This window comes from Leopardus geoffroyi, chromosome A1, assembly GCF_018350155.1.
Source record: "Leopardus geoffroyi isolate Oge1 chromosome A1, O.geoffroyi_Oge1_pat1.0, whole genome shotgun sequence".
Classification (NCBI taxonomy): Eukaryota; Metazoa; Chordata; class Mammalia; order Carnivora; family Felidae; genus Leopardus; species Leopardus geoffroyi.
This window is the reverse complement of record NC_059326.1, coordinates 190,245,138-190,265,452: the sequence shown is the minus strand read 5'-3', so window position 1 is coordinate 190,265,452 and position 20,315 is coordinate 190,245,138. Positions and strand designations below refer to the sequence as shown.

At 47.4% G+C, this 20,315-nt stretch overlaps 1 protein-coding gene across 1 annotated transcript in view; it reads right to left on the bottom strand.

The window, feature by feature from the left end:
- Positions 1–1,241: 1,241 nt before the first annotated feature.
- Positions 1,242–20,315, bottom strand: part of ADAM19 (ADAM metallopeptidase domain 19) — an 81,819-nt gene continuing 62,745 nt past the window's right edge. The window contains exons 12-23 of the mRNA XM_045503573.1: positions 19,808–19,985; positions 17,226–17,315; positions 14,856–15,051; positions 13,552–13,660; positions 12,030–12,234; positions 11,208–11,285; positions 10,960–11,068; positions 9,726–9,870; positions 8,819–8,903; positions 8,274–8,498; positions 5,648–5,800; positions 1,242–4,882 (exon numbers count right to left, since the gene is read on the bottom strand). Coding sequence (XP_045359529.1) covers positions 4,829–4,882; positions 5,648–5,800; positions 8,274–8,498; positions 8,819–8,903; positions 9,726–9,870; positions 10,960–11,068; positions 11,208–11,285; positions 12,030–12,234; positions 13,552–13,660; positions 14,856–15,051; positions 17,226–17,315; positions 19,808–19,985 — 1,627 coding nt within the window. The 3' untranslated portion in view covers positions 1,242–4,828. The remainder of the gene's footprint in view (positions 4,883–5,647; positions 5,801–8,273; positions 8,499–8,818; positions 8,904–9,725; positions 9,871–10,959; positions 11,069–11,207; positions 11,286–12,029; positions 12,235–13,551; positions 13,661–14,855; positions 15,052–17,225; positions 17,316–19,807; positions 19,986–20,315) is intronic.

The following is a 20,315-nucleotide window of genomic DNA, read 5'->3' as shown; positions in this document are numbered from 1 at the left end:
AGTTGGCACTCATAAAAATTATCTGTTGAATAAAGGAGCAATACTGTTCCTTTGCCCAAACTGTCTTGGGAGCCAACTCTCAATCCAGAGCAGATATAAATAAAACCCTGGCATGTTCAGCAGGGCAACTCAAAAACTGATGTAGTCAGCAGTCTCTGAGTACTTAGCCCAGGCTAGGCACAGGTGGGTGCTTTCACATGGAGCACTTCGCGTATGATCACACTTTTGAGGTATGTATTACTCCCGCCATGTAGCAAAAAAAGGCCCCGGGTTCTGGAATTTATCCATTTCCACACATCTAGTAAGCAGCAGAGCTGGGATTTGAACCAGGTCTGTCCAACCAGGCTTTGCGTATTGCATTGCTGATCAATCTATGACTATCAACCCAGAGATCGGCTGGCAGAGTAGACACAGTGGGTAGTTTAGATGATGGATGTTAAACAGGCAGGGGTGTTTGGGTGGGGGCTGATTTCATGAGGAAGCATTTTAGTAGTCAAAGCATTTGATATCCTCAGGCAGTCTCAAAACCCTGAGAAGTTAGAAAAATATCAGATACCAAAGACCTCCCAGGGCTTTTGTGAAAATTAAATAAGGTAATGTACAGAAAGACAGTAACATACAATGCCTAGCATAATTTAAGTACTCGGTAAATGTTACCTCCTAGCATGGTTATTATGATTCTCTCTTAGAGAACCTCAAAACCAAGGCAGGGATCAAATGAGAGAATAAGGGTGGGATCTTTCTGCGGACTCAGGGTCACTAGTGGATAGCAGTTGTTATCACATAGGGCTCTGGAATCAGAAAGCATACTCAACCCTAGCCTTGGCTCTGCACCTGCCCACCCAGCCCAACAGACCTTGAGCAAGACTCTCCCCATTTGGAAGTGCGTGTTACCTAGCAATAAGATGAGGAGGCTGACCAAGGGTCTTCGCTGTCTCCAAGTACAATAGTGTAGCCTGAGGAGAAACACAGCAGACGATCCCAGGATCATTCTTTCGTGCCTCTAGTGACCCCAAACCTAATTAAACTAGACTAGCCTGTGTCCAGGTACAAAGGTAAGCAACCCTTCTCGACTGGTCATGGGAAAACCCTTTGCTGTGGCTTTGGGTCTTTCATTGTGGCCTCACAGATGGACTGGTGGTCTCTGTGGGAACTCTTCTGAGGAGTCCTCATGAGATGGACCCTATCCAGGCTGAGCAGTGGGAGATTAACACCAACAAAAAAGAACTGCCAAACCAGACAACATTTCGAATGACAATTTATTTTAATTAAATACAAACAAGGGGGGGAAAAGGCACCATGGCCCATTCAAGTATTTTGCATAGATGTACAAATATTGTAAACAATTAATAGGTGGACAAGAGAGAAGAGGATCTGTTTTCCGTGAACAATCTCCAAATAAAAAGAAAATTCACATGCCCTAGATCCCAGACACAGACGTACACACAGCGGATGGTGTGAGAGGATGAGCAGAAGGGTGGCTCTGGGGACACTGGCTTGGATTCTGCAGAACCCCTCTTAGCAAGCTCCCCTAGGGATGGGGCACCTTTCCAGTTGGCGTTCCCTTGGCTTTCTTGGGTGGCCAGCAGAGCTGTTATGTACACATTTAACACAATCCTGACTTTAGAGCTGGTCCCCCATTTAAATCACACAAGTCTTCCATACCCTTTGCCAAAAAAGAACAAATTTGGACATAGGTAAGGGGAGGTTTTATTCAAAAGGATTATGGCAAGAGACAGCAAGGAGCTACTGCAGTATGGAGAAGGGGCTCTCACAATACTATAGGATCTGCAGGCATCTCAGAGCTGGGGCAGAAAAGGGCTTTTACAGGGAGAAGTAAACAACGCTAAAAACAACCGACAGCAAGTCGGTTCCTGGGTAAAACTCCCACTGAGACAGGCAGATGGGGATGCTAGCTCCCTTGCGGTCCCTTGAGGTTTACTTTTCAGAGATGGCTCTCAGGTTCTTAAGAAAAACATTTACAGGGCTGTAAAACTGGCAGGTTAAGTTAGCTTTTAAAAAGATTTCCATACAGCTCCATCTGAACAAAGGACTGGTTAATTCCACCAGCTTTAGCTAGGCTCGTCTCCCCACCAGACTCTGAACTTGGGCCCACCCTCAGCCTGAGCCAACCTGCGGCCCTTCTGTAGCAGCCCCCCACAAGGAGGCTGAGTGCAAGGATGCTCCAACTGCAGTTCTTTCTAGTCACATCCACTCCATCCTATCAAATAAAAGGCCCCTTTATGAGCTTTGAGATACTTGCAGATCTTACAAGACCTCACTTGAGCATTCCCCCCACTGCCAGCACCCTGCCCCAAATGCAAGTTCCCTTTCCTTGTCTTGCAGTAATCCTTTCAAATAAAATCCCTTTTAACCTAAGGCCATATTTGTTTTTATTTGTCACCTCAAAGCAGCACAGGGGCACAGGAAGGAAAAGGGAGCACGCAGTGGTCAGTCTCACTCTTGGGCAGCCTGCTCAGCCTGCCAATACGGTGACTCCCAGTCCCTGGACACAGCCAGAAGTGAAACAGTAAATAGAACCAGCCGCCAAAAGTCTCCATCAAATATAAAAAATTCGACCTTCTTCCAGTTCACAGTACAATTTTATGGGATAGAGGTGGTATTAAAATAACGGAAAACAAAAACAGAAAAAAAAGAAAACACAACCCAGGACTCTTTCTGGTATGGCTCCAGGGAGAGTGGATTTCAGGTTCAAAAGGCTCATGCAGCCACAATGGCTGTGGCATTTTCACTTCAGAGCCTTCGACCTCCTGGTATGTGGGAAAAAAGCTAGACATACCACAGGAACGTCTGTGAAGCATGCAGGTGGGCATAAGGGTGACTTTTTTTTTTTTTTTTTTTTGCCAGGGTGTTTTCACCTTTACTTTTCTGGGACCCAACCTTGAGGCCTGGGGCATTTGGATTAGCACAATTACATGGAAGGCTGTCCCCTGACCTAATCAGGCAGCAAGGAAGGTGGAAACTGGCTATGGGGCTCAACCAGGGCCCTTGTCTGGGAGACAGACGCATGAATATCAGACTACCTGAGGGAAAGGAACCTCATTTTCCTGAGATCTTTCTAAATCTACCTCATGTGTGTCCCCAGGGTACATTCCAAATCTCCCACTTGTCTGAAACCCGAGAACACATATCGAGCACCTGTTGTGTGCAGAGAACTGTAAGGGGGCCCTGGGTTGGTGGCTGGGGAGTAAAAGCTCAAGCTTCTTCCTTGTATTGAGGTTTTCAAGCGTGAACAACGGCTCACTGCAGGAGGTGGGGACAGCACAGCACCCTTCTGGGGGTGGAGACCGCCACCAGAGAACATCTCCAGTGACAAGTTGTCCAATTTAGCAGAGCACCACAAAGCCTTCCTTTCCTGCTCTGGGGAGGGTAGTACCCAATGCAGTGGCATTTTCCCAGCTGCTCCGAGTTCTTTCTATAAAAGTCAGATAAAGGCAGTGACCAGAAGAAAGAACACGAGGAAGTGGATGATAAAAAGCCTGGTGGCTCCAGCTCTGACTCTGTTCCATCAAGACTGCTGACTGCTACTTCTCTACAGATCTCTAGGGACAGGTCAGCTCTTTGCTCAGAGGGCAACAACCGTGACTCCAATCAGTAACCAGACCTAGGGACAGGCTGGGGTTCTGCCCCCTTTGCTGCCCTCCCTGAGGACCTTACTTAGATTTCCACCAGGGAGTAGAGGGTAAGACACCCTCACTCTGCTGAGGTCACAAAACCCAATGGGAAAAAAAAGCTTCGACCCCCACAGCCATGGCCTGAGTGTCCTCTGGTCAAGAGCCGTGAGAACCACATAGGAAATCCAGTGGCCAACCCTTGCAGCAGGACCCTCACTTGTAACTCACAAGCACCAGGTCTCTGGGAGGCTGGGACTGCTGAAGACCCGCTCACCGCAGCACCACACCTTAGGTAGATCTGAGTGGGGAAGGAGAAATTTCTGAAGGGAGAAATCAAAAGCGCCGGGCACTTATTAAGACAAGGGAACAAAAGGCAACCAAGAATGATCCCGAGGTGAGAGCCACAACCTTTGGCATTGGCTCAGAGGAGGCCCAAGCCTGGTGCTCCCTCTGCTGTCTATACTGCCCACAAATAGTACCTGTTGGAGTCAGGGCGACCCGTGTGAATAAGGGGAGGTGGGGGTTTAGAGGGGTGGGAGGGGAGCAGACTTCACTTGCTCACATGTGGCCACAGAGCCAGGAGTGGTGGCCTCGACCAGGCCCTGGACAGGGCCACGGTGGAAGCTGGCCTGACCCCTCTCAATCTCAGAGCTAAAAGGGATGAGTAACTGCCCAGCCTCTGTCAAGCCTGGGACCTTCAAGAGAGATAGAAGAAATGGAAAGCTCTCATGTATTCCCTCCACCACAGGATGTGGATGAATGGCTTCTCCAAGCCAAGTCATGGGCTGAAGGGCTGAACAGGACTTTTCCCAGCTGGGCCTGTATGGTCATATAGCCCAGACCATCCCCACTGGCACCTCTGAGGTGACAGGCCAACCCAAGGGAGGTTGGAGGAGAAGCTTCCATTTGTCTTCATCTGTGTTCTCTCCTCCCTTCCCTGGGGCAGTATATTGCACAAAACAACATTTTGATGCCACTGGACAGTAGTCTCTCTGGGCCTCCCAGGAAGCCAAGGAGGCACTGAGTCAAGAAGGAGATTTTTGGAGATGCGGTGGTTCTGGGAGGAAGGAAAGAGGGGAGGAGGAGCTTGGAGGTGGCCAGACATGCTTTTTCCAGGTTCCATGGCCACGGATCCTTTGGGATGAGGTGGGGTTCAGAGTCCTCAAGGAAAGGCAGAAACCCCTTTAGAGGGGTTAGATCTTCGGGCCAATCATCCCCCCAGCCCTCTGTGATCTGTATTCAGGAAACTGTGGAAACAAAGAAAGGGGAGGGAGAGATCAGCTAAATGTTGACCAATGGGGTCAACGGGATCTGTCCTCTTGCTTTTGACAGGTCAGGAGGATAGACCATCAGCTAGGAGTGGTTTCCCGTAGAAATGTGTCGCCGTGCCTGTGCGTCCAGACTATCAACCCTCCAGTGAGAGGTGAGGTGGTGCCCCCAACCTGAGCTGCAGTTCAGTTTACACATTTCCCAGGCCTGGTGGGAACAGAGGGCAGTCGGCCAGCTTCCTCGCCTCCTCCCCTCTGCCCCAACTTCCAGGACTGGCAGCCTGAGAACATGTCAGCCCCAGGGGAGAGGGAAGAAGATGAGCCATTTGTAAATAGCCTTTCACTAGCCAGCAGTGTATATAAACTAACTGCCTTGACCTTCGCAGCAGCCTGATGGGGCAGACTACTGCTGCTTCTTATTGCCTCTTTCCAGAGAAGGAAGCTGAGACTCAAGAATGATTTGCTCAGGGCTATTCGGCTGGCCAGTTGCAGATCCAGGTTTGAAGGCACCACAGTTCAGACTCCTAAGCATCACCTTTCATATGAAAGAAAAAAAAACTCTAACCCTAATTTAAGGGATAGTCATGCAGGCACCAGGAAACACTAAGGTTTGGTCCTTGGCTTTTGCTCTAGAAATTCATCCCTGCAAAAAGGAGCATGAATTGGTCTGTTTTCTCAACCACATTCTTGCCTCTTGGAGCCCTCTGACTCCAGCTTAAACCTTGAGGGTTTCCACAGACTCACCTTTGGGACAGGTGCTGCCAGAGGCCGGGACTGAAGATGGGTAGTGGCAGTGGGCCGCAGCATGGAGGCGCCACCTGGCCTGGGGAGGCTCTTACGGCCTGGCACAGGGTTAGCCGGCAGTGCCTTCTGTGGCGGCCGCGGCCTAGAAACATCCTGGGGAGAAAGTCACAAGTCTTACTCAAAGGCCGGAGGGGCCTGTTTGAAAGAAAATGCTCCCGATATATTACAGATCAAAATCAGATGAGAAAAAAAGGATATACTTTATGGTCTTATTTTTTTAAATATTAAACCTTTCATTTTCTTAAACCAGTTTTGTAAAGTGGAAGTGTAATATACATACAAAAATGTGAATCATAAATATACAACTAGATGAATAATCACAAAGTGAGCACACTTTTATAATCCCTACCCGGGGCATGAAATAGAAGATTAACAGCCCCAGAAGCATCTACAGGCCCCTCCCAGGCACTGCACTCCCCTCCTGCCTAAAGGTAGCCCAAAGGGAATCCTTGTAAATGGCAAAGTGGATCATGTCACCATGCCCCCACCACTGCCCCCTTCCCACGGAATGCAGAGCAAAGCCTTGACCAAAGCCTGTGGCACAGTCTGGCCCCTCCTGATTCTCTAGCCTCATCTAACTCCTCAGGCCCCAGAGCCATGACCTTGATGCTCCTTCCTTCTGCAGGACTCTCTGCCATCATAAAACCTCCTATCAGCAGGTCCTTGGACCAGGAAAACTCTCTCCCCTCTCAACCCTCACAGTCTGCCAACTCCTGCTCATCCTTCAGCTCTCACTTCAAATGTCACCTCCTCAGGGAAACTTTCCTAGATTTCTTAGAGTAGATCAACTCTTGCTGTAATTCCTTCTGAGCACCCTGGACCTCTCCTTTATAGCATTGATCACCACTATAACTACACATGTCTGAGTCTCTTCCCTAGCAGAATATGGGCCCTGGGAGGCACGGATGGCATTTGTTTTGCCCACCAGGGCCTGGTATAGATTAGAAGCTCCTAAATATTTGTAGGGCATAGAGGAGGCTACAAAGTTTCACCACTACCTCTCGAAGGGTGGTCCCTAGAGACCTCCAGAGTGATTACCTAGCTAGGAATGGTGCAGCTGAGATCTGGACTGCGAATGCCCCCAACACAAGATGATGTTCCCTTCAGCTCGGGGGGTCCCAGGGCCTAAGCCAGGACCTGGCACACAGGGTGGTGAAGAGTTTGGAGTCAGACCCGGGTTTGAAGCCTGGCTCTTCCATATGTTGCAGCCCTAAGCCCCAGGACCTCAGAATGTGACTATATTTGGAGACAGGAACTTTAAAGAGGCAATTAAGTTAAAATGAAGCTGTTAGTATGGGACCTAACCCAATCTGACTGGTGTCCTTGTGACAAGAGGAAATTTGGACACAGAGACATTGGGGCCCAAAGGAAGGACCAATAGAGGGCATGGGAGAAGGGGGTCATCTGCAGACCAGAACCAACCAACCCTACAGACCCCCGATCTTGGATTTCTAGCCTCCAGAACTGTGGGAAAATAACTTTCTGCTGTTTAAGCCCTTGCTCAGGGGGTCAGTGGGACTCAGGGTCTCTCCAGCTGACGAATGCACTTGCCGCCTCTGCTCGTCATTTCTGACCTCTTGCTCTTCTCCCTTCTTCCCTCTCCTCTTGCTGCCTGTCCTTCCCCTCCCTTTCTGCATGGATATTTTCCATCCCACCCTTGACTCAGATGAGAAAAATGGGAGACAGGCAGAGTTCACATCATTGGCGACCCAAACCTGATGCTCTCAACTCTGCCGAACCGTGATCATGCCCTGTGTCCCAGGGAACCTCCCAGAGCTGGTGCCAAACCCACGGACGGGGTCAGCTGGGGTCCCAGTGAAGCCCAAGGAAAGCAGTCCCAGAAGGAAAATAAACAGGTCCTCTGCCCCACTTGAAGGGTCACACCAGAACACACAGGACAGCTCTGGAAGGTACCGTGCTGGGACACTGCCTGGGAAAGATTTGTGCCTATGCCGTGGGAACTCCTGCAAGACAGGCACAGACAGGCCAGGTGAACAGGCTGCTGGCAGGATGACTCACACCTTCCAGGGGCCTCTGTCCTTGACTGCCCTCGAATTAGCATCCCTCAGTAGGACTTCCCAACTAGTGGAAAGTTCAATTTGGTGGAATAAGTACTGTGATGAGAGAGGTACAGGGGCACGAAACTCAGGCTTGGGGGCAGAGAGGGCTTCTGGGTAGGGGGGAGTGACAAGTAGGAGGAGATCTGAGGATGAACAGGGCTGGCCATGCAAAAGGAGGAAAGAGTGTGCCAGTCAGAAGACAAACCATTCCCAAAGGCCTAGAGGAGAGAAAAAGCACAGCAAACTGAAAGAAGTTCATTGAGGGCATTGGGTAGGTAGTGGCGTGTCAGAAAACAAGCCAACCAGGAAGGAAATCCTCTGCAGTTCAGGGGCTTCCTGGGGAGTAAACTTCCCCAAGGTCACTTCTCTCACCCTCTGTGTGCCCCTGCATTCACTAGGATGCAGGGGAAGTGGTCGCTCACGACTCAGTGAGCTCCGTCTTCACAGCCTCTGTCATTCCTTGCTGCCGGTGGCCTTGAAAACAGCATTGCTGAGAATCTGCTTACCTGGGACAGGATGCAATTTGGTGCCGGGGGAACTGGCCGGCTGGGAGGAGGCCTCCTGGATGACTCTTTCCTCTCTACTTGGGACCCGGCCCCTGGGGAGCTCCTAGCAGCCCTGCTGAGGTGCATTGGCAATGGTGCAGGTGGGGATCCACCATGAAGATAGTCTGGAGGGGGCCGAGGAGGAGGTTGGGAGGGCTTCCGTGGGGTTTCAGGGGTGTTGGTCACCTGTATGCATAAGACAAGGAATGTCTGAGAAACAGGAGCCCTCAAGATACTGAAAAAACTCAAGGAAGGGTGTCCCTGTGTGTCTCACTGAAAAGACCAGAGACCAAAGGAAGGACATGCTGACCTGCCAAATCTCCAGGTTCCCAGAGGTCAGGTACAATCTTTAAAGTCATTAGGGGATGTCGGAACCAACTGAATCTCTCTCAAGCCAAGTTTGGCTTTTTTACCAATCCCACAGGCCCACAGAGCCTTAGGAAAATCCAGCAGGGTACTGAGAGATAAAGGAAAAGCGGCAAAATCCAATGGTACAGAGCCCTTACCTTTCGCTTGCCCTGGGGAGTCTGCAACTTAAACGTTGGGTTAGCATGGCCAGTTCCACTGTTCTGAGACACCCTGAAGGGACAACTGGTAACAAGGAATGGGGGAGAAGGAAAAGGGGAAATGTTAATCAAGGGTCACTGCCTGAGTTCCCTCTGGCCCAGAATGGTCCAGCAAGCAGCTAAATCTCCCCAAGTCTTCTCTGGAGAAGTGAAGACTCCCTACATATGGAGACACTGTGTGGCCAGTGGAGAACTCTCACGTAAAGAGTTGCCCCTTACAAAACAGAGTTTTCCTCATCACCTTCTCTTTACCCTTTTAAGAACTTGCTCCCTCAAGGAGACACAAGGATGTCACCAGCCATCAACCAATTCCCTTCAGGCATAGATCCAGAAAGACTTGGGATTTTAAATCCTTCCATGAAAAGTATAATTTAATAGGGGACTCAAAAACTACACATCCCCAGGATCCAAAGGAATGAATCACTGGGATTCATTTTTTGTCTTGAGTCGATATCCAGCCACCCCCCCCCCCCACCCCCTGCCCCAACTGACTTCGGTTAGTCCACCTGTATTGCCTCAATTTCCTGCTCTTTAAAATGGAAATCAAATCAATTACAAAAAAGATGGCAAACAGATTTCATTTTACATTTCAACTTGAACTGGTTAGGGGCAGTCTGATGAAAAGGATTCTGAAGTGACAACCAGTAGAGAATACTTAGAGTAAGATCAATTAGTAATGTTTGCCACATTGGTGAAGCAAGGCAGAAGGGAAGATGGCGGCATGTACTGCTCATTTGCCTTCTCTGATTTAGACCCACTATCACCAGTTGTTGTTTACCCAGTTCTGCTTACAGAAAGCTTTATGGTCCATCAATGGACCCAAGTCCTTCATGGTACCCCATCATACCTGAACTGTTGCCTCAACTTGGAAGGGAGGGCTAGAGGCTTGAGCTGGCCCAGTTTGTTGTTCTGTTTACAGTAGTGGTACATCAGCATAAGGAATGCCAGCACAAATATGGCCGTGAACACTCCAGCTATCACAGGACCAGCACCTTCCAGAAAGAGAACCCGAATTAGAAATTTAGAAGCTATTTGGGCTGCAGCAGTGGAATTCAAACACTGTATTCCTGATTCTTCTTCAGATATTTTATTTGCACTTAATTTGTATTATTTATTTTAACTTAAGAAGTGTAATAAACACACACACATTATGTACCCCTAGGAAACCGCTAATATTAGCTTAAACAGCCAGGTCAACTTGCTTTGTGCAGACCTCATAGTGAAGCTTCTCCAGACACTTCTGTTTAATTTAAAAGTTCCTTTTGAGGCAAGGAGTTCAAGTTCTATTTACCACTAGCTTTTAGCCTGAATCATGGTTTTTCTGGACACAAAGCAACCAACCCCAAATGCTGAGAGGCTGAGAGCAACCTAGACTAAAAATCTCATGGATAATCCACAATTTCATATTTGGTTTCATCAAAGCTGCCTCAATTGTCACAAATTACAAATTTAAATGTACAATGTGCATTTAAATGTACAATTTAAATGTACAATGTGCATTTAAATGTACAATTTAAATGTACAGACACACTACTTTTGTCTGTTTTATAAACTAGAGTTTCTTCTCTAAGAGATTTTGTTCACACAAAAGTACTTTGGTATAAAAAAAAAAAAAAAAAAAAGCTTGGAAACCAAAGGGCTAGAATCTCTGTGGTTTACACTAAAAACTGTAGTACATTTTTTCTGGTTGTCTGTTTCTCCATTTGAAGCTTGTTCATCCAGGGAATCTGAACCATTATAATGTGCCCCAGGTTCATGATTGTTTTTATGTGGCTGAGAAGGACAGGTTGTCACTCCACTATCCAAAACTAGATGAGATCATTCAATAACCTCTGATCTGTCTCAATCTCTCTTTCAACCAAGCAGTGTTGCCCTCCTCAGTAGAAATGAGAGAGAAAGAGCAACTGACATGAGCCCCACAGCAGGCTGCCAGCCTCAGCCACTCTCCCACTTGGCCCTTCTTTTGTGTTCCTTCGTCTACAAAATCAGGATAATGGAGCTGACTCATTCTTTCTCTACACCAGGCCACCCACCCAACCTCACAAAAATGGGCAGAGGCTCTGAGCAGGCCAGGCACTCACTCTCAGGGGGCATGGGCCCACTGTCGATGCTGCCCCCCTGGCCGGGGGTGTTGCAGAAGGGTGGGGCCCAGCCTCGGAAGCAGTGGCAGTTCTGGTTGTTGTTGCAAACCTGAAGCCAGGGAAGGGCACAGGTGTCAGCACCCTGGAGAGGTCCGGCCTCCCCTAGGGCCTGCCCCCCCCCCCCCCGCCGCCCCGCCCCAGTGGACATCAGCGCAGGGGAACCCCGGAATCCCCCGGGGCACACGCACCCCATGGCCATTGCACTTCTTCCCACAGCCTTCCGTTTCAAAGAAGGAGGTGTTCCTGCACTGCCCCTCGAAGCAAATCTGTATTGAGGAGGAAACCAAACTGTCAGTGCCACAGAAAGGACACTGGTTAGCAATCAGGAGATGGGGGTTTTACACTTAGGACATACGAGACTCGAAAATGCAACTCACTTCAGGTCATTTATTACACTGAAAAATTGAAAATGACCTAAAAACCAAGGACAGGATGATAGTTAACTAAATTCTCCTATTAATTTTGTGATGAGGGAGAAAATAATAAACATTATATTATTAAGACATTATATTTAATATAACAAATAGATGTTATTACATTCTATATTAATATGTTGGTTATATGTTAATTACTTAAGTGTATATTAATATGCATTAATTTTAATATTGTCCTTAAAAATAATGATGGTGACAGCAGTCTACTCTGTGCTATACCAAATAAATGCTTCACGTGTTTTTTCTAATTTCCTTCTCAGTTAACTCTGAGATAGGTCTCTTTATCTTCCCAAGGCTCCTGGACTAGAGTCTAGTCCATTTCTTAAGTCATATAATAATTCATGAGGAGGACAAAAGTGATAACAGCTAGCCCTTCTAAGTGGTTTACAGGGATTATCTCATTTAATCCTTACAACAGTTCTCTGGGGTGGGTCATGCTATTACTGACATGTCTTATAATGGAAGCCATGGAGACACAGAGAGGCTGGGAAGCTGGGATTTGAGCCCAGGCACCTTTCCTCCAGAGCTCACATCTCTCAGTCACCCCCCTCCCCCTTGAGTGAGACTGGGACTCACATGGTTGTAGCCACACTTGGTCCCGGTCATCACCAGGCCCGGGTCCAGCATGTCCCCCTCCTCCTCAGGACCACGGTAGACATGGGTGCCCCGGCATCGGATCTGCCTCCCGTTCAAGATGATGGTGGTGTCAATGGGCACTGCATTGGACTCCAGGGGCCGGGCCTCAGAGCTCTGACACTGGATCTTCCCACACTTGGCATCTCTGAGCCCAAGAGAGAGGGGGAGGGAAGGAGGTAGAATCAGAGGAGGGGAAGAACTGGGGGACAGAAGAGCTTCAATCTTTCATTGCTCAGGAGAGCAGGCGTGGATAGTGGAGGGGCCGAGGAGCAACGAGTGTGCCCTAGGGACCCAGCAGGAGAGATCGCATGTGAACTCAGACTAAGGATAGAAAATTAGATCCTTGTCCCCAAGCAGATCTGTGCCAGAGAGCTGGCCTTGGGAAGTCCTCTTTACTGCAAGGACAACAGCCTTACCTGAGCAACCTGCCCCTTATGCTCCACCCACCCCCCTGCACCCAGGAGCTACAGCCAGAAGCCTGGTGTCATCCCCACTCCCCATTCTCCCTCACTCCTGCATTCAAGTAATTCCCAAGCCCTGTCAATCCTCCCTCATATATATTTACCCCAAATCACACCTCCATCCTTTTGTTACCTGGACAGCAAGAAACTGATCTCCCTGCTTTCAGCCTTGCCTCCACTGGTGTCTAATTTCCAAACTCCTCTCAAGCTAAAGTCCAAATTCCCCTAGTCATGCATTCAAGGCTTTTCATGATCTGGTCCCCCTGCTCAACTGTCCAGGTTTGTTTCTCAGTAGCTCCCTCTCCACTGTACCCCAACATTGTACTTGAACTATAACAAAGTTATCAGCTGCTTTTCCCACCAGTTTTCCTCTACTCATCTATCTACTCTCCCTCGTACCAGCACAAATCCTTATCTTGTTCAACTGGATCATTTCTCCAGATCTCAGCTTAAGCAGTTTCCCTTGGGACACCACCTTGACCTACTAAGACCAGATTGGGTGGCTCTCTCCACATTTCCATTATCATACAGTATCATTTATTAAAAGTTCCATGTACTCAGCATAGTATCTGGCACACAGCAAACCTTCAACAGATGGATGGATGGATGGATGGATGGAGGACTGGGTGGATAGTTGGTGGAAGGAAGGAAGGAAGGAAGGAAGGAAGGAAGGAAGGAAGGAAGGAAATGAATGACAGGGTATTCAGATGAGGGTATAATTAGCATTCCACAGAAATGACCCAAGAGAGCTGATTCCCTGCTCAACTGTAAGAAGGACCCAAAAGGAAGTCTGACCAGCTTTCTAGGAAGCACTGCCATTGATACCCTCCTTTTGACTTCCTTAGGCTGAATGGTATATCATCCAAGAACAGGCCTGGAACAGCTGTCTGACTCTGACAATTTACTTAAAGACCCAAGTGACTGAGGTGGACAGGAGTGAGGACAGAACAGAAACTGCTCTGTCACTCCTCATCTTATGGGGTCAGCCCTATGGTCATCACCTCATGTTGCACTTCTTGTGTTCCCCATTCATGTCCTTCCCGCAGTTTCCAAAGGTGTCCCCTGCCACATTCACCTTCTCAAAGCAGAGATCGGGAGCGGGCCGGGCTCCTGGGTGGGCAAGAAATATTTATCAGCACACTAGCCAACTTTAGGAGAAGTCAGAAGCCCCTTAAATTACAAAGCTAGCCCTTGGTAAAATCATGAAGTTAAGAACATTTTTTTGTGGGGGGAGGGAATGTTGAGCTTTTTCTTCCTGTATCCCCATCAGATTATTCTACCCCCAACTTCTCATCAAGACCTACTCATAGAAAAGGATGTCATATCAATTCTTTATACCTTACTGAGATTGTATACCTGTGGGCGGTTTGTGTGCTAAACCTACTGACTAATTAAAAAGCCCTGTTCCATTTTAGATTTTAAAATAGGTAATATACGCACAAAATTATAAAGAAATAAAGCATGTCTTGATATTTCTAACTAGCCATTCCAGCTCCTACTTCCCCACAACCTGGAGAAGCCATCACAATTAACAATGTATCTTCTATCTTGTATCTATCTTGTGTATCTTCCAGAGATATCTATCTAATTAAAAATGGCAGCAATGTTTTTTTTCACTTAATCTATTGTACGAAATGGGTTTATTCAGTACATACAGAGTTGCCTCTTTCTTTCATTCAGCTGCATAGGGTTCCACTACAGGGATGTACCAGACTTAATTGGTCCCTACCGGAGGATATATAGGTTGCTATTGCTATTACTAACAATGTTGCAGTGAATATCCTTATAAACCTATCTTCACATACATGTGCAAATAGAAGTGTAGGGTATACTCTTAAGTAGCAGAATAGATTGGTCCAGTTGTATGGTACATAATAGTTATTATTAAATTAATTTGATTAATTAAATAATTATGTTAATTTTTCAGTCTTTGTCAATCTGATATATGAAAAATCTCATTTCATAGTAGTTATAATCTGCTTAATATGAGTGAGGTTAAATATCTTTTCATAGCTAAGGGTCATTTGCATTTCCTTTTCTGTCTCCATGATCTGCGCATTCTTCTGTAGGGTTATTCTTACGCATTTACCCACTATGAGAATTTAAAGCATCAAGGAACTAGGAAGAACACTGTCCACTGTCTCTCTCTGAAAGCCTACCCTGAGTCAAGGGGAAATAAAAAGGGAGTATCTAGAGATGCGATTTTGAAACCAAGGATCTAAGCTATGCTGAGGGCCTGAAGGGGGAGGCTGGCTTGGAAGTGGTGAGGCAGGAGGAGGGACATTCTCTGTAGGAGAGTCCTTACCAGGCCCCCACAACTGCTGGCACTGCTCCTGGTAGGTGAGGCACATGCCATTGTAGCAGTAGGCCTGGCCGCCCTCGCAGGGAGTGCCGTCCATCTGGTAGAAGTTGGTGGGGCACTGGGGAGACTTGCCCGTGCAGAATTCTGGGAGATCACACTGCCGTGCCTGTTCACGGCATAGGGTCCCAGGGGCCAGCAGCTGGATTGAGGAAAGAGAGGGGAAAAACAGTCAATTTCCCACAGGCCCTCAACCCTACAGCAAAGGATTCGCGAGCATCACTTTTGTGGAACACAATTCCCCGTTTCCATTATTCCAGAGTCCGTTATTTTGCACAACCTCGTTAGCTCAAATCATCATCATCAACCTTACAATATGAATAACGACTCAGAGTTTTCATGGTGTTTTCACAAATGCTAGCTCATTTTCTCTTCTAAGTTTTAAGAAGTAGATGAGAAAAAAAAAAGAAGTAGATAAGAATAATATATATGCGACAATTTACAGTTTACTAAGTAAACTGCTTTACTAATAACAGCTACTTTTATGGAGCTCCCACATAAGTGCCCAGTACAAATATTCCCTCATTTACTTTTCATGAGAGTCCTAGGTAATATGATATAATTATCCCTATTTTACAAATGATGAAACCTGAGGCAGACGAGGTTAAGCAATGTATCAAAAGTCTCATGGGTAGTAAGTGGCTGAAGAGCCAGGCCCACTAATATATACACACAAATGTGTGTCAACACATGCACATACACGCACTAAGCTAGTATTCACAACATCTCTGAATTTACAAAGCACTTTAGCAATAATATATCCCCATTATGGAGCCAAGCACTGGGCTAAGTTACACATACTTATCCTATGTGATCCTCACAATATCCATGAGGCAGAAGCTGCTATTTGCCTCTTTCTGAAGATAAAATAACCCGATCAATAGCACACCTTGGGCAAATGGTAAAGACTAAGTTTCCAGCTCCCCTTTGAGTTTTTCAGCTTCCCTTCCACTGGGTGGTCAGATAATGTGCCTAGACTCAGATGGTTAGTAGGCTGCCACCAAATTGCATTACCAGAGCTTGGACTGAAGGTCTCAGACTCTAAGCCTCATCTTTCTGCACACACTTCTCTCCAGAGAATCCTTTCTGAGACTCAAACTGAATGGGCACTGTCCATACATACTTATTCTTCAGGCCAACATCCAAGACTCAAAGGGCCCCGCCCAGCACAACCTCCATGGGGAGATACCAGGTCTACTCTAGAGTCAAACCTAATGGTGAGTTTCCCCAGGCCTGCAAGGAAAGGTGCATCTGAGAATAGTGCGCTCCCTACTTCCAGGCGACCCCACGCAGGGGAGAGAGAAGGCAGGGAATGGGCCCAGCTGAGCAGCTCGGCAAAAGCATGGAGCCTCAGCTGCAAGGGTGGGCACTGGCCGTGTGTGGAGGAGGAAGATGCAGGACGAATCTCTACCACCAAGGAGCAGGACGGAGATGGAGAGGACCCACCTGGAGCCAGCCTGCCTAGATTCAAATCCCAGCTCCTTAATCAGCAGTGGGACCTGGGGCAGCTACTTAACCTCTCTGGGCTAGGACAGAGTAAATGGGGATAATAACTTTCTCATGGGATTGTTAGAATGAATGCATTCAAATAGAGCACTTGAACAGCATCTAGCACATAATGAGCACTTAGCAAGTGGTAAGTGGAAACATTAAGGCCACAATTCCTAGCCAAAACTTTGGGGCCAGATGGGCTCAGACTCCTCAGATTTCAGAAAGCAGACATAACACATATGTACATACACATGTATGTATATGTATATACATGCTTTCATTACATATGTATATTATATAACCCCCAGCAGGGCCTGGGGTTATACGTTATAACCAAACACATTAATATTTCTGCGACATTATAAATATTCACTTTAAGTGTGTCTTTTCTCTTAAGTTTATTTATTTTGAGAGGGAGAGGCAGAGAGAGAGAGGGAGATAGACAATCCCAAGCAGGCTCCACATTGCCAGTGCAGAGCTTGAGCCAGGGCTTGATCTCACCAACTGAGAGATCATGACCTGAGCTGAAATCAAGGGTCAGACACTTAACCAACTGAATCACCCAGGCACCCCGGACACTTATTTTTTGAAGAAAAATCTCCCATCTTCCAGGTGGTATAGCCCTCTGAGCTAATTTGAACCCAGTGAGGCATGGCATAGGAAATGGTAAACTTGGACCAAGTGGCATCCCAGCTCCATGTTTCTGAGACTTTGATGCCATCACTTCCCCACCATGGAGGCTGAATTCTGGCCACCAGCTCCCAGCAGAGCACTGGGCTGTCCGGTCAGAACCCCGAGCAGGGGGCAGTGGGGAGGACCTCCTACCTTACACTGGTGACAGCAGGCACCGTGGGCACACTCCGCGCCTTCTCTCAGGGTGCAATTAGAGGCATTGCAGCAAGGGTTGTTACATTCCTAAGGAGGCAAGGGGGAGTGGCCGTGAGCCTCGGGGGCAGCAGGGCAGGGAAACAGGGGTCAGGGTGGGGTGAGGCCTCTCACCCACCTCCCACATTTCCTCACCCCTCCCCCATATGCTCCTGGGGCCCAAGCTCCCCAGAAAGTCTTTACCAATAATTTCACTTTATAAGTTTATCATGAAGGCAACGTATACTGATCATAGAAAATACACAAATGCATAATCATCAATAACATCACAACTCAGACACAACTACATTTTGAGTGTGAATATTTACCCAGGCCTTTTCCCTTTCACATATATAGATATGTACTTATTTTGCAAAATCCTAGTATCCATACTGCTTTTTAACGTAATACAATATGTACATTTCTTCCTGAAATCCTATAATCTTCAAAAACATGATTTGTAGCATAAACTTATACTACATAGGAATACTGAGATTTTTCTCATCCCCAATAGAACAGTCAGAGACCCTGTCTTCTATTGCTGCCCTCTGTGTCCCCACAATTCCCAGGGGCTTTAATCCCATTTAAAAAATGGCCATCAAAAGCAAAGGCATGCGGGAACAACTTCCGAACACAGTTTATGTCAGTCCTGGGGCCTGCTTCCTCAGACTTCTCTCACTATCTGCAGCTCTTCCTCAACCCGCACTGGCCCAGACCTTTCTGGGAAAGAAGGTCTCCAGGGGTTCCATGTTCTCCTCTCTTCCTTCTTGCCTTATGGGTCCTGATTTGCTGATGTACAGCATGAGACTTAAAAAGATGATGAGACACCCCAATGACTCTAAGTGTCCTTATCCCACTCCTACTATGTTCACAGGCCTATTCTAAACCATTTCTTGACAATGTGCCAGGCTCCATATGCACAGGTCCATCACAGCCTTGTGAGGTAGGATTGCTCCCAATTCATAGACGGGGAAATGCAGCCCAGACAGGTCCTATGGCTGGTCAAGGCACACACCCGGCAAGTGCTGAAGCTGAATTCAAGCCATGTCTGCCTGGGGCTTGTCCCATGCTTATGAACCATATCATAACCATAATGGTCCAGGTGTAGCATGTCGGAGACATGCATCCCATGCCTGACTACGATGCCCATCTGCTTGTTTCCCTAGGAGAAGGAATAAGGACACTTTCCTTCCATTAATCTCCTACCATCCTGGGCCCCAGGCAGACTGTGCTTCTCCCGCTTCAGGGCATGCTTCCTCCTCTAGCTGAAATGTGCCTTCTCTCCTTGTGCTCTTTAGTAACTCCTAACTGGGCCTTCAGATATGGAGTCAGAAGTCACACTCCTACCTGAGTAGGGCAGCTCCTCTCATACTGCAAGTGCTCACAGCACAATGGCGTTGGCCCTCCTAAGCCTTTAGCACGGATTGTACTCATACACTTTCGCAATTATTTGGTCAGTGTGTGTTTCCTCCAATAGACGATGTGTTCCACAAGGACAGGAACCACATCTATTTTTGCTATCCATCCTATCCCTAGCACCCAACATAGTATCCCACACTCAGTAAATATTTGCTGAATAAGCAGCTGCTCTGAACGTAAGCCAAGTGGCTGAGCACACTCATGGACTGTTCCTCAACCCCACTAGACCCTCCATGATGATGGAGAGGGGCAACTCCCCCCTTTCTGATGGGTCTAGACTGATCTCTTTGAACTATGGTGGTGAGAGTGGCAGAGCCTTTAACTAATTCTTGATTTATTATGAAAGTTACGTGCTGACGTTAAGAACAAAAATCAAACCATAGAGAAGGCTATAAAATCAAATAGTCTTACACACACCCTCAGTCTCCCCTCCACACTTTACTGTTTTGCATATGTTAACGTACATATTTCATCCTTCAGAAAATAGACATGAAACTATCCAGTTCTGCTTTTTGCAGAACAACACACATCTGCCAAAAATGATAGAGCTATGCTGCATGCCCCCGACTCATCTGGAAGATCAGAAGGAAGGAAAGAGCCCATACACAAACAGTTCTGTTCCTTCTTCCTCCTAGCAGCCCTTTCCAGACCTAACGGTACTTCCTACATCTCCTTTCAATTACCTCTTCTTCAGGATACGCAGTACATAATGAGCATTTAGCAAGTGCAAGCTTGTTATTTTAAGCAACCTCAAGGCCCAGGTTCAAGTTCATATATCCAGCTATGTGGTCTCCAGAAGAAATTCAGTGCAGCTGGAGGACCAAGGAGGCCATCTGTAACTCTACTGGGGAGATTATGGGTTTTGGTTAGACCACACTCTCACAGGAAGAACTCCACCCTGACTTGGACACCAACAGTGCCAACCTCAAACTCAGAGAGTCTACATAAATGGTCCCTATTGAAAGCTTACTCTCCACATCTTATTTGTGATGGGGTCTTTGATAGCCATGTGTACGTGGGAGATGCCTATGACTAAGAAGTGTTCAGTTGCATTCTCTTTGACTTTAGGATTTAAAACCAATGCACATTCTTCCCTTCCCACTAGCACTACGAAGACACCTTACCTCTTCCTCCCCACAGTCACATTCTTCCCCATCTTCCAGGTACCCATTCCCACACCTCCGGCCTCCATACAGCGTCCTGGTGTCTGGCATATTGGAGAGACACATCCCACCACCTGACTGTAGATACCTGTCCAGCTCCTTCCTGTTGCATCTATTGAACACTCTTGGAAAGGGGTGCCTGGCAGAGAATAAGGGTGGAGTTAGTTGGGAATCTGGGCATCAAGCAGCCAGAACAGTGTTAATCCTGCTGCCCATAAGGCTGATTCCATCTAGACTCAGACCTCTATAGTCCCCTACATGCATTCTGTTCCCTCAGAACATCACTGATACATTATCTTACAATTTTTTCTAAGCATTAAGAAATATTGGGGCGCCTGGGTGGCGCAGTCGGTTAAGCGTCCGACTTCAGCCAGGTCACGATCTCGCGGTCCGTGAGTTCAAGCCCCGCGTCGGGCTCTGGGCTGATGGCTCAGAGCCTGGAGCCTGTTTCCGATTCTGTGTCTCCCTC